Source organism: Alosa pseudoharengus, unplaced genomic scaffold (genome assembly GCF_046254945.1).
Source record: "Alosa pseudoharengus isolate Yale_2024_CS ecotype anadromous, Long Island Sound unplaced genomic scaffold, YU_APseudo_1.1 YU_APseudo_1.1_scf_3, whole genome shotgun sequence".
Taxonomy (NCBI): Eukaryota; Metazoa; Chordata; class Actinopteri; order Clupeiformes; family Clupeidae; genus Alosa; species Alosa pseudoharengus.
In genome coordinates, this window is record NW_027468718.1 from 38,170,102 (window position 1) to 38,186,252 (window position 16,151).

Here is a 16,151-nt window from a genome sequence, read left to right on the forward strand (position 1 = left end):
CTTATTCTCTACACCCGACTATCATATGCATTTGTCATGTATACAGACCTTACTGTCATGTACTGACCCTAGGCAGATGGGTCAGGCCCTTGAGTCGTGGATCTGCTCGAGGTTTCTTCCTATATATATCTCCAATTCTAGGGAGTTTTTCCTCGCCCCTGTTACCCACGGGCCTCTCTCTTGCTTTCCTTTTCTTCCTTTCTTTCCTTCTTTCTCTGATTACCTACATTCTGTAAAGCGCCATGATACATGTGTTATGTTTTGGCGCTCTATAAGCACAATAAATTGAAATTGAAATTATATAATTTTGCTGCGGTATAGTCCTAATTATGAGGCTAACCATGCACTTAGGGGGAAAAAGCAGTACTTCCTGATAAGCTACCTAAGATGTGCCATGTCTTGCAGACCAGTGGAAGGATCTCACTGTGGAGGTATAAAACTGACGAGATGTTCCAGTCATCAAATTTATATTTGGCTGCACGATTTGGGGAAAATATATTTTTTTTCGGACAGATATTGCGATTTTTGAATGTCAATAAATGAAAAATACAGTTCAATATTCCATTTTTCTCTTATTTGTGCTACCCCTGATTGATGAGCATGCCCGGTGCACAAGAAGCACCTGACCGACTGCGAAGTTCACCAATCAGAGTTTCTGTGTCCCTCACTCATTACACATACCCACCAACCAGAAGCGGCATAGTCAATGAGAATGAAATTAATATAAAAGTAAGAAATGTGACAAAATGAACTGCACTATTATTTGTAGCTTTTGCAATTGGGTAATTGTGTTGGTTCATATTGCGACTGTGTCTACGATTGGGATAATTGTGCAGCCCTAATATATATATATATATATATATATATATATATATATATATAAATCATATATTAAAAACTCAGTAGCTGATGCTGACGTACAGTTTCAATACCTGAACTGTAAAAGAAGGGTTGCCACTAGATACCTTGTGAAATGTGAAATGCAGAGTTTCCTCAGCAGTCAGAATATCTGATAACTATAGGTGCCAGCCCTGAAATTATTTATCATCATCTTTAAGTGCCTCCTCATTTGGAACAAAAGTGAACTTAACATTTTTTCTTTGTTGCTATTCATTGGAGTTAGTATTTTGCTACCTTCCAACTTCTGTATATAATCCAGTGTGGCCCAGGAAAATACCGCATTATCTTGTTATGTTGGGAAATGGAGGCTTGGATATGCAATACATCTAATGTCTCTACCTGAACATCGTTTGCTCTTCTGTAAACCCAGGGCGGACCCAGCTTCTTCTGTTGTCTTCATTTCGCTCAGCACGCTTTTTTCGCAGAGGAGCTGGAACATACCCTGTTGTTTTGTCTTTGGAAGGCAGGAACTGATTGAACTGAGTGGTTACCCTTGGTGTGATGACCGAAGAACGATGATAACTTGTGTCTTTATTCTCCATAACTGTGAAGCCAAATTCGACCTAGGTCACTGCCAATACCTGTTGAAGACAAAGTAGCAGGTAGAAGTAAGCTGGACATCATGACACCGGGATAACTGAAAGTGACTTGTCACACACACACACAGGGGAACTGTCATGATTAATTTCTGATCGTGGAGATGATAAAATGAACAGTAATCCTTCCTGCTCTAAAGTTATAGGCCTAAATAAGACATTGTCTAAAAATTGAAAGGATAGTGCGTGGGTGAAGCCTATCTGTCTGTGTGAGTGCATAAATAACATGTAGTGAAACTGCAGGCCTCTTATGAATATTATGAATGGAATGTGCTTTATGGAGGCAATTCGTTGTCTGATAGACTTTAGCCCACTGATGGGCTACACACACACACACACACACAAACACGCACACACATAAAAATAGATCCATGCAGGCACACACACACACACACACCCCATTACCCCCACACACACACTCACAAGCAAACATTCACACACACACGCACAGACATATAAAACACACACATGCAGGCAAGCAGACACATGCGCACACAGACACACACACACAAAGTTACAAGAGTAGGGGATGGAGTAAGAGATGCAGACAAATTGAAAAGTGTGATTTATTTTTGCGGAGAGAATGGGCAGGACTGAGCGGTGGTCTTTGTGGTACATCTAGTTTGATTTCATGTCATAGCTATGCAGATGACATCCACATTTACTTAGCTCTGTCACCAAATGACTATGGTCCCCTTGAATCTCTTTGTCAGTGTATTGACCAAATGAACAACTGGATGTCTCAAAATCTTCTTCAGATGAACAAAGAAAAAACTGAGGTAATTATATTTGGGGAAAAAGAAGGAAAGACTTAGGGTTGTCACTCTCCTTGACACAAAAGGGTTCAAAGAAAAGGATACTGTTAAAAATCTTGGTGTATTATGTAGTATTTTTTACTGTACGGGAATGATAGTATCAGTACTAGAGTAAATAAGGTAATGGTCGCCTTGAGCATATCTGTATCAAAACTGAACTTCGAAGTAAACAGCACTTGCTTTGGCTCTGTGTCTCTGTGTGCTATTATTCATGCACAAATACTAATTGTCATTGATCTAAATTTCAACAGCCACATGAAAGCGATAACTAAATCAGCTTTTTACCACCTCAAAAACATTGCCAAACTTAGAGGGCTAATGATAAAACATGATTTTTATCTCATTCATGCCTTTATCTCCAGCAGGGTTGATTACTGCAATGGACTTTTCACAGGCCTTCCTAAAAAGACTATCATACAGCTTCAGGTGATACAAAACGCAGCAGCTAGGGTTCTCATGAAAAATAAAATAACTGCCCACATTACTCCAATTCCCTGCACTAGCTTCCAGTAAGTCACAGAATTAACTTTGCTTGTTTATATATCAGTAAATGGAGCAGGACCTAAATATATATTAAACATGCTTCAGCAGTACTGAATAGCTTACAATATTATAAGGCTAACATGCTATGCATATGAGACACTTTTCAAGCAGTGGCGAAACTAAATGTGAAGAAATATGTTGCATCAGCAGGTAAGACTTGATGGGAGTGCCACTTGCCTAGACTCACTAAACCCTACCCCAAAGCACAACCAACTCGCTTTGAAACCCAGCGATGACCCCGTGGTAAAATATAATATAGATGAGTTGTTTGCAATATTGAACCAACTTGTATGTAAATCCAAACAGTTCTGCAACACTATGTAAGCCTATGCCAGTTTAAAACATATGAATCCTCTGACACAATAAGCAAGGTGCAAAGACAATAAGCAAGGTGGTTCAGTGAGTAGGCCTATTGTGTAATATATTTGTGATATTGTGTTGAAGTAGGTCTACTCTTTTTTTAGCTAGGTGGTCTGTGAGTTTTTTTCTATTGGTTAAGTGGTCCTTGGTCTGAAAAAGTTTGAGAAACACTGGTTTAACAAAACCTATGGACAGTAATTCAAGTAAAAAAAGTGTGCCCATTTTAAGCATGCTCCTAGATATGCCTCTTCCGCCCACAACGCATCATGGAGAAGGTAAACGTCTTGGCGCTTTAGCTTTGCTGTCATTGTGGGTGTAGATACTAGCCTGAGCAGTGGTAAGAGATAGAGTTTGTCAGTTTTTTGGAAAGTCATAATAGTTAATCATTGTGTTTGTGCTGATTGCACTAATCCCAGCCTGTCAGGACTACACGGTCCTTCTACTAAGCTAAGGTGCTGTTCTCAGCCCTTCAGAGTAGAATCATCAAGCTGCCCGCCTGTCAAACAGACAGAACTCAAAATACGAAAATACTGTGCGCCTATACTGAATGAAGCAACTGCAGCACCTCGGATCGGGACTCCAACATGCTAGCAATTAAGCTAAAAGCCCAGGCTGCTAACTGTCTTACTAGCACATCTGTTAAGGCACCTGGAAGGATGTTTACACAATACTGCACTGCTACATATCAGCTGGCTACCATTACAGCAGTAATATAACCAAGCCTGGAATTTCATCATTTTAGGGGCAAGGCCACCCTCCCACCATGTAATTTTTATCAGAGGGAGAGTAATGCCTGACTTTAGAATATGGAACCAATTCATGACTAGTAAGTACATACTGCATAGGTACTGATGATAATGTCCTTGCTGCTAAGGAACCAGTTTCCACTTTACAATGGGAGCCAATCTCCCAGTTGTTAAGTGCTGTTTGACACAGCAACCTGGGAAGTGAAATACAGCAATGAGGTTGAGCCATATACTTACTTATTCTCCCACTATTCGGGATTTATTCAGACAGTATACTTATGCATATTCTCTTTTGGTACTTACTACTAATTAGTAAGTAGAGATCAAGGCTTACTAGGTCATTATTAAGATTATGTCAAGAATAAAGGCCTAATTCGTCATGAACAAGAAATTTGTGAATACACGCCTAATGATTAATGTTGCCAAACACATGCCTTACAAGTCACTAATACAGGCATTAATTAGGTATGTATTAGTGGCTAACATATGAACCTTAAAATAAAGTGTTACCTTAATTATATATAGATGTCAGCAAGGCACTTTGTTAAATAATTGAAAAAAAAATTGCAATACCTTCGTCAGAGGACTGAAAACTGAAGTTTTCTGTGGATGACGGCATATTTGTCAAAGACTTTAAAGGTGCTCAGAAGGTTTAAAGTGATGTTACACGGTTTCTAAGCCACATGTCACAAACAGCAAAGATCACCTCACCATCTGCTGGCTGCCTGTGCCCTAAATACACTGTAAAAAAACGCGGCATCTGTGGACAGCCCAGGCTCCAAAAACGGCAACAAAAACAACTTGGTCCAACCTGGACAATAAAAACATAACGAACTGTTCCAGCAAATTAGGAGAGTTTCAATTGCACGGGAGGGAGAGGGAGGGAGTAGCAAGCAAACTCTCTTTTTAGTTTGAACGTCAACAGAAGTGACATAATCTAATCCAGGGGTCTCCAACCTTTTTGGGAATGAGGGCTACCTGAAGACCCGAAATCATATGGAGGGCTACTCATTTAAAACAAACATACCCTCACCCCTTTTTTGCGAGGGTAGTCCTCCTAAATAATAGGCCTATGTGATTTTTACTTTTAAATGATCATTATTTGTGCAGGCCTATACGTCTTTATATATTAAGCAACTGTATTTTCAAATTTAATATCAATAACCTATGCAACACTACCAACATTTTTGTTCAGTTTGTTCATTTCAAAGTTTGCATGGGGAATCTAATCTATTTTTTTTTTTTTTTTTACAAAAAAACTTTCTTTTTGTGCAATTAATAATTTGGGTTACAATTTGTACCCAATTTATACCAACCCACCATTATGAATTCAGGGGATGTTTAAGTTCTGATTTCAGTGGACAATTCGGTTTTAACATTTCAATAGTAATCGCCCACACCACCCTAACATATGAAAACTCCTTTTAAAGTTATTGCACACCTGACATGATCCATGATCTGACAAAAAAGGGTAATGCACAGTCCTGCTCAGTCATGCATGCTATAACATTTTTAGCGCTATTATACGGCAGTTGCCTACGGAGGAGAAAAGGCCTGTGAGCTAAAGCAATTGTTTTTCAGTCCTTGAACAATCATGCAAGAACCGTATTTGACGAACATGGAATGGCCACAGAACTTTTGCAAAGATATGCTTTCATTGGCTACAACAGACAAGCAAGTTTTTTCCCCCTTTACTGTCTATGCGTGCGAGCAGCGTGTGCGCTCCGCTTCCGTTGTTGTTTAAAGATTGAATGGGAAACGGATTTGAAGCCAAAGGCTACATTTTAACGCAGCTACAATTTATAAGGTATCACCAATATCAATTTATTGTTACAGATGTATGGCTACATACATTCTTAAAATGGTTCTGGTCTAGACTTAAATATCTATTGAAAACTTCACAATGGAGCGTGTTTTTAGAGCGTGATCTGCAGGTGACCTGTTGGCTATTTTTTAGAAAGTGCGCTGGGGGCGCCTCATAGCCGTCCCGCGGGCTACCTGGTGCCCGCGGGCACCGTGTTGGAGACCACTGATCTAATCACTTAGAGCGCCTTTAACTAGATAGACTATTGCAGCAGCAAAACAGTAAACAGTCCATTGTAACGTAATACTTTGTCCAGCTCCACTCACTGTATGTTGGCAGAGAATCTCCCCAGACTGTTTGTGAGTGTTTTCAAACGTTCGTCAACAACTCAAGACAAACAGAAACTGTTTGCGAATTTGAACACACCTATGGAGGTTCAGCACCTAACATTGTGGTGCACCGACAACAACCTGGCTCTCAACATCAAGAAGACCAAAGAGCTCATTGTGGACTTCAGGGAGTCAAAAGCTACCACACACACCCCCATTCTCATCAACGGGACTGAGGTGGAGCGTGTCACCAGCTTCGAATTGTGAAACTATAGCCCTGTGTACATAATGTTATGAATGAAATGTGCTTTTTTGGAGGCAATTCATAGTGTGACTAATTTACTAATTGCGTTAGTTGTGCATTATTCCCCGCTCCCCTGCTCCAGTAGGGAGATATGGTCCAAAGGGGAATCCCCCGGCCACCCCTTCCTCCTTATCTTTCTCAACTTCAGTGTGTGAGACCTTCACAGCAGCAAGCACATGCGCCTGCAAAGAATATAGGGTGCCCACTCCCCACTCGGTGATGGTATATTGACTCGATGTGCAAATTAGCAATAAAAACGCATAAAATGATTTTGCTAGCATTTGTGCCGCCCTCAGCAAGATGCTGCCCTTGCCTATGGTAGGCAATTGTTACCCCGTCTTGTAGCCTATATGGGAACCTGCCTTTATTTGTCCTGCTATAAATAGAATCAATCCCGGGCATAATTTGAGGATTTATGGTAGCCTAGTGCTCAACTCCTCCTGCTCAACATGACGTTAGCTGTTATGTTTATGATAACAAACTCAACTAGCCTACTTATCAACTCGTTTTACCTAGCCTAACTATAAAATAATAAGTCTATCAACGTTTTTGTTCTAAGACATTTATTTCAAACATAATTTCAAAACGCATAAAATGATTTTGCTAGCATTTGTGCCGCCCTCCGCAAGATGCTGCCCTTGGCAGGGGTCCCACTCTAAGTCAAATATAAAATTCCATGACTTTTCCCTGACAAAAAAGTAAATAAATCAAATGCAAATTTCCATGACTTACTATATAATGAATGGTACAATAATCAAATTTCAGAGCTGCCACATCATGTTCAAGAATCTTTTACTTCTTTAGAGCGGGATATGAATAAATGGGCATTGAATAAACAAAGTTGGGCTACTCAAGCAAGCAGTAAAGCTAATAACCAGATATACACCAATTCTGCATGGAAATATATTTGTATTAATATATTTTGGTAAGTACGTTTTAAACTGCTACAACAAAGTTCTTTGATATTCCATTTACTTTGCTAGCCTGACGAGCCAGACCCACATCAAGATGAAAGGCCTGTGAACTCACCGTTGGCAGTGCTCAATCCGAGGGGCGGGATAAACGGTTGTCTTTCAAATTCCCTCTGCACGCAATAGGATAGCACTACAACTCATGAGTCCCATGCGTTTTTCCACCAGCGGAGCTAGTTGGCTAGTAGATCAAACTTTTGCCAATTTAAAAAAAGCTTAACTTGAGTCGCGCTGTTCGCCAGCAGCAGCATCCACCTTCGTTGTTTTCAAGTAGAAGGGGATTCTCGCAGAACCGTCGTAACTCTACTGTCATTATGTTAAGCCCGTCCACCGACTCTATACACAATGTGATTGGCCTGATCGAAATTTTATTTTTCCAGCTCGCAAGCCAACGAAGAGTTGCTAGCAGGGGCGCAGGAGGCATGGAGGATGTGGGGGATATGTCCCCCGGAGTGCTGAAGAGACAGCCGTCGTCCCCCTCACTTTTGATAAGGAAAAAAAGCCTTATAGGTACGCTAAATAAATAATAACATAGGATTTGCGCTAACTGTAAAACTCCCCATTAACAGCATCACATCACTAACCACAGCCATCTAAAGTACTGTAAGACTGCACAATCTCATATTCACTCTGTTGGATATCTAAAGCCAGTTTGTCTACTAACAATCATAAAATAATCCAGGCTACTTGCTTAGCATACATCATTCATCATCATCTTTATTTGAGGCAGGCTGGTATTCGAGGCAGGCTTTTTAAAATATTTTTAACCTGCATTTAAACATGCGTTTCGTTTGGAGCGGCATACCGGTAGGCTATCAAAAGCATTTTCGGTTTGGTTTGGGATTTAATTGACTTTTGGACTGTTTGATTATATTGCTAAATGTTGGGACTGATGGGCACTGAAATCTGGGAGATATTTGATGGTTCACTGTTAAGTTTCATGCAGTTGAAAAAGTGTCTGGATTTCCACTGCTGTTTATTGCGAGACAAGGTAGCCCTTCATTGAATAGGGGTTGTGCTGTAATGGAAACCTTTTTGCGTAGCCAAGTAGTCTAAATTGAGTTATTGTTTAATTATGCATGATTTAGTACTTTTTTTTAAATGTAGTAGGCTTCAGCCTCTGGCAATTAGCTCGAAAGGGGCGGCAAGAGAATGAGCTTGAGAACGTGTGTTGGAGACCCATGGTAGGAAAACGACTTTTCTTTGCCAACCGTAGGCTATTAATCCAACCAACATAATACAATACAATACAACATATAATAAAATATTAAGAAGAGGTGTTATTTCATTTCATTTTTTCAATTTTATAAATGCTTTGTTTAAATGCTGTTGGAACAAATAGTTGATTATAAAGGCAACTTTCTGTTGCAATTTTCTTTGTGTTCTGGACTGGTAACTTGTTAAGCCAACACTTGTTAAATTCTAACGTTGCATAAATATTAACTGCAAACACACAGTGGAGAGTTGATTTGGTTTATTCCAGACAATTTAAGTAGGCCTAACTAGGCTATTTGATCATGTACAGTAGTCTATGTTTGGATCATAGGCATGATGATTCATTCATGGCTTCATAAAATATCAACATCCCATGTTTCTTTTTTCTACCATTGGCCCAAGTAGTGACCAGTATTCTACCATTGGCCCAAGTAGTGTGAAATAAATCTAAAAAAATAAATAAAAGTAGAATTGCACATAGCAAGAAGAAGCTGGTCTGAGGGCAGATCTGGCGTTGTGCTCATCACACAGTTTTCACCATTTTTATCAAAAAAATATTTTGAAAACAATCAATGGTGTTATCTTAATATTCTGGCAAGTTTAAAATATGATGGTCGAAAGTGGGCCAGAGGTGGCGATCCGATATCTGGAAATCTGATCTCACTATGGGTTTGTGTTCACAATTTGATCCCCCTCTTTCAAAATATCTCCTGCGCCCCTGGTTGCTAGACTATGACTTTGCACCAAAAATTATTAAATTCCTTTACTTTCCATGTCTGGAATAGACTTTCAAAAATGTCATGATATTCCAGAAATTCCATGACCCTGTGCCCTGGGCGGCTGCCCATATTGCCCATATGAGAAACTTCCCCTGGGTGTGCAGCAACACCTGCATCAACTCCCTGTCAAGCATTGACAGTGTTAACTGAATACACATTCACTGCTAATTCTTTATGTATTTGTTAAAATGTGTAGCAAACAGTTAGCAACACTAGGTTAACAGCACATGACCATCATAAAGCTAGTTTTATGAGGCAAATAAAAGGAAGGGGAAAGGTCCATGTGGGGTAATAAAATTCAGGTGTGTAAGGGACCATAGATAACAGCCCTGATTATGTAAGCCAACAGCCCTATGTAAGCCTGAGTGATGAGGTTTCTGCCCAAGGTTTACTTGGTTAGAATAAAGGCTAAGAAACTTTTCAAGAACATGCAGAGTATGGAGGCTAATAGTTTAGCCTCTTTTTTGGACATTCTACCATATAGATAGATAGATACTTTATTGATCCCTAGGGGAAATTCAAGGTTACAGTAGCATACAGACATACACACACACATTCACTAACAGCAGAAAAAGTAATTAAAAGTATATAATATAAAAAAAACACAACTAAGCAATAAGGACTATAGAAGATAAAGAATATACTAAATATACTAAAATACAAATTATACTAAATAAAATTTAATCTAAATCAATTCTAAAAAACAGTATCCACATAGTGGGTGATTAATCAATCAGGTGCGCTTGCAATGACTGAAGCAGGGACTGAGCCTGTGGTCCTCTGTGCATAAGGTAAGGTAAGGTGCTCTTTGTGAATGAGTGTCATGGTGATGGTGCAAATGAGTAAGTCAAACAGTGCAACAGTGCAAGAATAAAGTCTATATATCTATGCATAAATAACTATATTAAGAAAGGTATACGTTTGGTCACAGTTCGGCTGTGGCATGGAGGGAGGGGTTGTGCATATGTGCTAATAAAGCACGCAAACAGTGAGGCAGAAGACAATGGTAAAGTGGCTAGTGGACAGACAGTTCAAGACATGGAGGTGGTGAAGAGGCAGACAGACTATGCGGAGAAGTCTATTTCTCCTCTTCCCTTAAGTGATGCATTGAACAGTTTAATGGCCCTGGGGATGAATGACTTCTGTTGTACAAGGCAGTGAGCGAAGTCTCCAGCTGATCAGGCTCTTCTGCTTAACAATAGTGCTGTGGAGTGGATGACAATCATTGTCCAAGATGTTGATCAGTTTGTTCAGGGTCCTTTTGTCAGATATTGAAGTGATGCACTCCAGTTCAGCTCCCACTACAGAGCCAGCTTTCCTTACCAGCCTGTCAAGTTGCCCCGCATCCTTCTTCTTCTTGATTCTTCTTGAATTTCCCCATGGGGATCAATAAAGTATCTATCTATCTATCTATCTATCTTCTTTGTGCTTCCTCCCCAACATACCACTGCATAGAAGAGGACGCTGGCAAAAACAGACTGGTAGGACATCCTGAGGAGCTTGCTGCACACATTGAAGGAGCACAGCCTCCTCAGGAAGTACAGCCTGCTCTGCCCTTTCTTGTAGAGTGCGTCAGTGTTGGCTGACCAGTCCAGTGGAGACCCAGGTACTTGTAGGTGCTTACCACCTCGACATTGACCCCATCAATGGAGACTGGTAGCAGAGTGGGCTTAGACCTGTGGAAATCCACCACCATCTCCTTGGTCTTTGAAGTGTTGAGTTGGAGATGAGTGAGTTTGCACCATTGCACAAAGTCCTCCACCAGGCTCCTATACTCCTCCTCCTGCCCGTTCCTGATACACCCCACAATTGCAGTATCGTCAGAAAACTTCTGCATGTGGCATGACTCAGTGTTGTAGCAGAAGTCAGATGTGTACAAGGTGAACAGGACTGGAGAGAGCACAGTTCCCTGTGGCGCTCCGGTGCTGCTGATCACAGTGTCAGAGAGACAGTTCTTCAGTCTGACGAACTGTGGTCGCTCCGTCAGGTAATCTGTGATCCAGGTTACCAGGTGAGCGTCCACACCCATCTGCAAGAGCTTGTCTCCCAGTCTGAGGGGTTGGATGGTGTTAAAAGCACTTGAGAAATCAAAGAACATGATTCTCACAGCACTTTTCCCCTTGTCCAGGTGAGAATGTGTCCTGTGTAGAAGATAAGTGATGGCATCGTCCACGCCCACTTTCTCCTGGTATGCAAACTGTAACGGGTCTAGTGCATGGCGTACCTGGGGTCTGAGCATACCTAAGACCAGTCGCTCTACTGTCTTCATCACATGTGATGTTAGAGCCACAGGTCTGTAGTCATTAAGCTCACTAGGATGTGGCTTTTTAGGGACTGGGGTGAGACATGATGTCTTCCACAGTGTCCAAGGCGTAGACTTAGATTGAAGATGTGCTTCAGTGGCTCCCCCAGCTCAGCAGCACAGGCTAATAAGAATAATTCTATTCATAGAATTAAACTTGTATAATCCAAAAATGTCATAAACTGACTAGATAAACCAGAGACTTTCTAATGAGGAGACACAGCACTCAAAAAATCCTCCATAGAAATGCATGGGGTTAGTTTGTAACGCCAATATGGCAGTTGTCTACACATATCCCACCCCTTCCGCGGCAAAACGTCGACATGTGAATACATTCAGCCAATCATGTGCTGTGCTGTGAATACATTGAGCCAATAATGTGGTGTGTTGTGAAGACATGTGCCAATCATGTGTTGTGATCTCGCCACTGGAGCAAGATTGGTGTCGTGAAGCCTTGCGCACGCGCATTTCTGACGAAACGGATGCCTGATGAGTGCCCAAAAAGTGTTGCAATATGGCCGCCGAGTGGAGGGACTTGCCTAAAAGGACTTTGGATAAACCTACCATACACCACGACCTACCATACACCACGACATCAACATCAAATTTGACTCCCTGTCTGTTTCACCTACCAGGACTGCAAGAAATCTAGTTGTTCTCGACAACCACCTTCTCAGATCATGTTGCCTCAGTCGCCTGGTCATGCCGTTTCACACTCTACAACAGGCACGTGCAGAGAAGGGGGGCTACAGGGGCTCTAGCACCTGCCCTTTTGCCCCTTTGATGTCCAAGTGCCCTTTTGACAAGACCCGTTTTTTACTTTTTAAAATTTGTAATACTTCCGCTAGTTCCAACGTGAATATTCGCTAAAATGTCTCATTAATAGTTTGTGAAATTAGAAATGTACAAAAAATTTCTGTGTTAATTGAAATGCCTTGCGGCCACCAATCCGTGATGTCATACATTCAGTGAACTCTCAGAAGGTGCACGCCATAGACAGTAAAAGAAAGGTGCACGCAGGCACAGTGCTGCAGGAGACATTTGGCAGCACGGTAAGGTCACTTGGCAGTTAGCCTATCTGAACATGCAATAGTATTCAGCTTAGAGAGTTGTTTCATGTTTAATGAAGTAGGCTATCAACCCCGTTTTAACCATGTCATGGTCCATCCATTTCAATAACCTGGCAGCTTTGAAAATCTAAGGCTGAACGTTCATAACATATTCTGTTTAGGTTACTATGTTATAGTAGCTTAGGTTAGTAGATCTAGTTCATAAAACAGAGTAGACAAACCTTTTCTAAATCGTCATAAGCCGACGACATAGGCTACTGTAGTTGTTTGACTAACCCAACTCCACACGTCGTTGTTTACAGTAGGCTACATTACGCGTCATTTCACTCAGTGGCCACACGCACAGCACGTGAATCTGCAAGACACCAGCTTGCTAATGGTAGTAGTTCACTGTGATAAACATTAAAATTATAGCCTGACAAGCCAGACTAGGCAATAACATATTTGCTGCCGCTAGGGTGCGTCTAGATTTCTAGGCTATTAAAATTAGCTTTGAATTTAATCAATAAGATGTAGCCTTATAGCCTATGATCTCTGTGTAGACAAGAAAATTTTGTTCCACGTGCCCTTTTTTTAAATTTGAGCCCCTGCCCCTTCAAAGGTCTCTGCACACCCCTGCTCTACAACATACGGAAAATCAGGACTTACTTCACTCAAGATGCTACCCAACTTCTGGTTCAGGCAATAGTCATCTCACGACTGCAACGCCCTCCTGACAGGTCTCCCAGCCTGCGCAGTGAAACCCTTTCAGATGATACAGAACGCGGCGGTGCGCCTGGTCTACAACCAACCCAAAAGGGCACATGTTACCCCGCTGCTCATCCAGCTACACTGGCTACCTATGGCGGCCCGCATCAAATTCACGGCTCTAACGCTTGCCTACAAAGTAGTCTCCGGTTCTGCTCCCACCTACTTGAATGCCCTCATACGCTACCTCTAGACCGCTGCGCTCCTCAGATGAACGACGTCTAGCTCTACCACCGGTACGCTCAGGCAAAACCAAACTTTTCTCATCTGTTGTCCCTTGTTGGTGGAACACACTGCCAGTTCCTACAAAGGCAGGGACATCCCTCTCCATTTTCAAAAAACCCCCGAAGACCCAGCTCTTTAGAGAACATCTCCTCTCATAGCACCACTTACAACAAGTCTTGCTGATCCTAGCACTTACCAGCCGTCTTGAACTGACACTCAACTGTTTAAAAACAGCACTCACTGATGCACTTATTCTTACTGTAGGCCTACTCTACCGTTTTTAATGTAATGTAATGTAATGTAGATGATTGATCTCTACTGTAGGAGTTGTTCTGTAAAAGGATATGTAATTCATTAGGCTCTCAGATGTTTTTTTTCTTTTTCTTTTATTAAAAGCACTTACAAAACACTGATAAAGATTAGGGTAAGGCTATTTGCACCCCTGGTACAATTAGCAGTGTATGCTATTCGTACCCTGGTGCAATAAGAAGTGAATTCTATTCGTACCCCGGTGCACACAGCAATGTGTTCTATTAGTACCCCGTCTGGTACAAATATCAGTGTATGCTATTTGCACCCCTGTGCATTTATTCTGGCATATTGATCACACAATGTAATAATAATAAAAAAAATATAAACAACATGGTTTTTTGTTGTTACGTAACAGGGTGTGAATAGCTCAGCTGTGTAATAGACACTCTGAATAAGGTATGCTGTTTGCATCAATGTACAGTTAGAAGTGGATGCTATTCGTACCCTGGTGTTTATAGTACTGCATGCTATTTACACCCTGGTGCATGAACTAGCTAATTGTTGCAATCAAAACTTCCGTTTGAGAGCCGATTTCTTGTTCAAATTGCACGCCTTCTCTCCAGAGACGTTGGTACACATGCACACTCACTCTGGCAAAACACATCACACGGGAATCAAACCCAGGTCTCCCACATGCTAACCCTTGTCTGTGACCACTGCACTATCTTCTTCCACAGGGAAATGGTGTTTGCAGGTAAACTTATAGTTTATAGGCCTGAACGTCATATTCACAAAATTTCTGTTAACTAACAAACTGACGGTTGTATGTGTTCGCTGAACCAAGATTATGAAAATGAAACACAACTTTTCAATCTAAAACTTAATCTGAACAGATATTAGTGCCGAAACCTTTCAGAATTCTTCACTTTCTGCTGACGAAAAAACGAACGTCCGCCATGTTTTTTGTGCACGTGAGCAACGTCTTTTTGTTGTTATGTCACAGGGTGTGAATAGCTCAGCTGTGTGGCCAAGGCTATTCGTACCAGGGGTGTAAATAGACACTCCGTAAAGATTATGATAATCTTTATAAATTCATATATATATATTATACTATATATATATATATTCTAAAATTTGGGGTACATTTCGCATCTCCATGATAAAGATTTAGTTATAATCAGGGTTTTGAACCAGAATTTTTTGCCAATTAGTTCGTTCTGAACAGAAACAGTATTTTATCATTTCCGGTTTTGGTTGCCACCCTAAAATGGACGTTCCCGAACCGGTTAGGACAAAAAAATATTGTTCCTGTACCGGTTAATAACGTTCCAACGTCAGCTGTTGGACAAAAATATATGTATGCCTTCACGCTGGCTATTAATAGTCACAATATTGTCTTTTAGACTCTATCCTACGGCAAACATAATAAAACACTAGGCCTCTGCTTTATACAAGCTGCACCATTGTCTTCCTATAGCCTTTAGCCTGAATAATTTCATGGACAAACAAAAAATGCGGTAACACTTTACTTGACGGGTGAGTTCATAACACATTCATAGCAGCTGTCATAAACTGCACATAAAGCATTCATGACTGTTTCATGAGACATGACTCAACATTCATACCAAACCTTTCATGAATGTGGAAGACAGAACGACAAAAATGTGTCAAAATAAAAGTCCAACAATTGCAAAGCAGCATTGCCGTTTTTGTTCCAAACCTCTTACCTGATCACGTCACATCTGAGTCAATGGGCTACTCCAGTGCCAAAAAGACTGAACATGGTCAAGCAAATAATTTTTGTTTCATAAAAATGTATTTGTTTTATGATACCTTTGCAGATGATTTCTCATCTTTTGCTACTGGGAATGTCCAACCGTTCCAGGTTACAAAAATACGGGGCAGCTGAATGTAGGCTAGTTTACCTCCCAGTGTTAAATTCAGTTATTATGAATACTTCACATCTTGTATAGTAAAGTGACATTCGATGTAAACTTCATAAGATATTCATGAAATATTTACAAAGGCTGGAGAGAAAAACGGCAATGCTGCTTTGCGATTGTTGGACTTTTATTTTGACAAGTTGTCATCGTTCTGTCTTCCACATTCATAAAAGGTTTGGTATGAATGTTGAGTCATGTCTCATGAAACAGTCATGAATGCTTTATGTGCAGTTTATGACAGCTGCTATGA

General features: G+C 40.8%; 1 protein-coding gene across 3 annotated transcripts in view; it reads right to left on the bottom strand.

Moving 5' to 3' along the window:
• The window catches only part of LOC143100765 (uncharacterized), a 94,787-nt gene that overhangs the window by 41,413 nt on the left and 37,223 nt on the right, over positions 1–16,151 (bottom strand). For all 3 annotated transcript variants that reach the window (XR_012981935.1, XM_076264224.1, XM_076264223.1), the window contains exon 2: positions 1,240–1,481. Coding sequence is in view for 2 of the 3 variants with exons in the window: in XM_076264224.1 (XP_076120339.1) it covers positions 1,240–1,442 (203 nt within the window). In the remaining variant the exon portion in view is untranslated. The remainder of the gene's footprint in view (positions 1–1,239; positions 1,482–16,151) is intronic.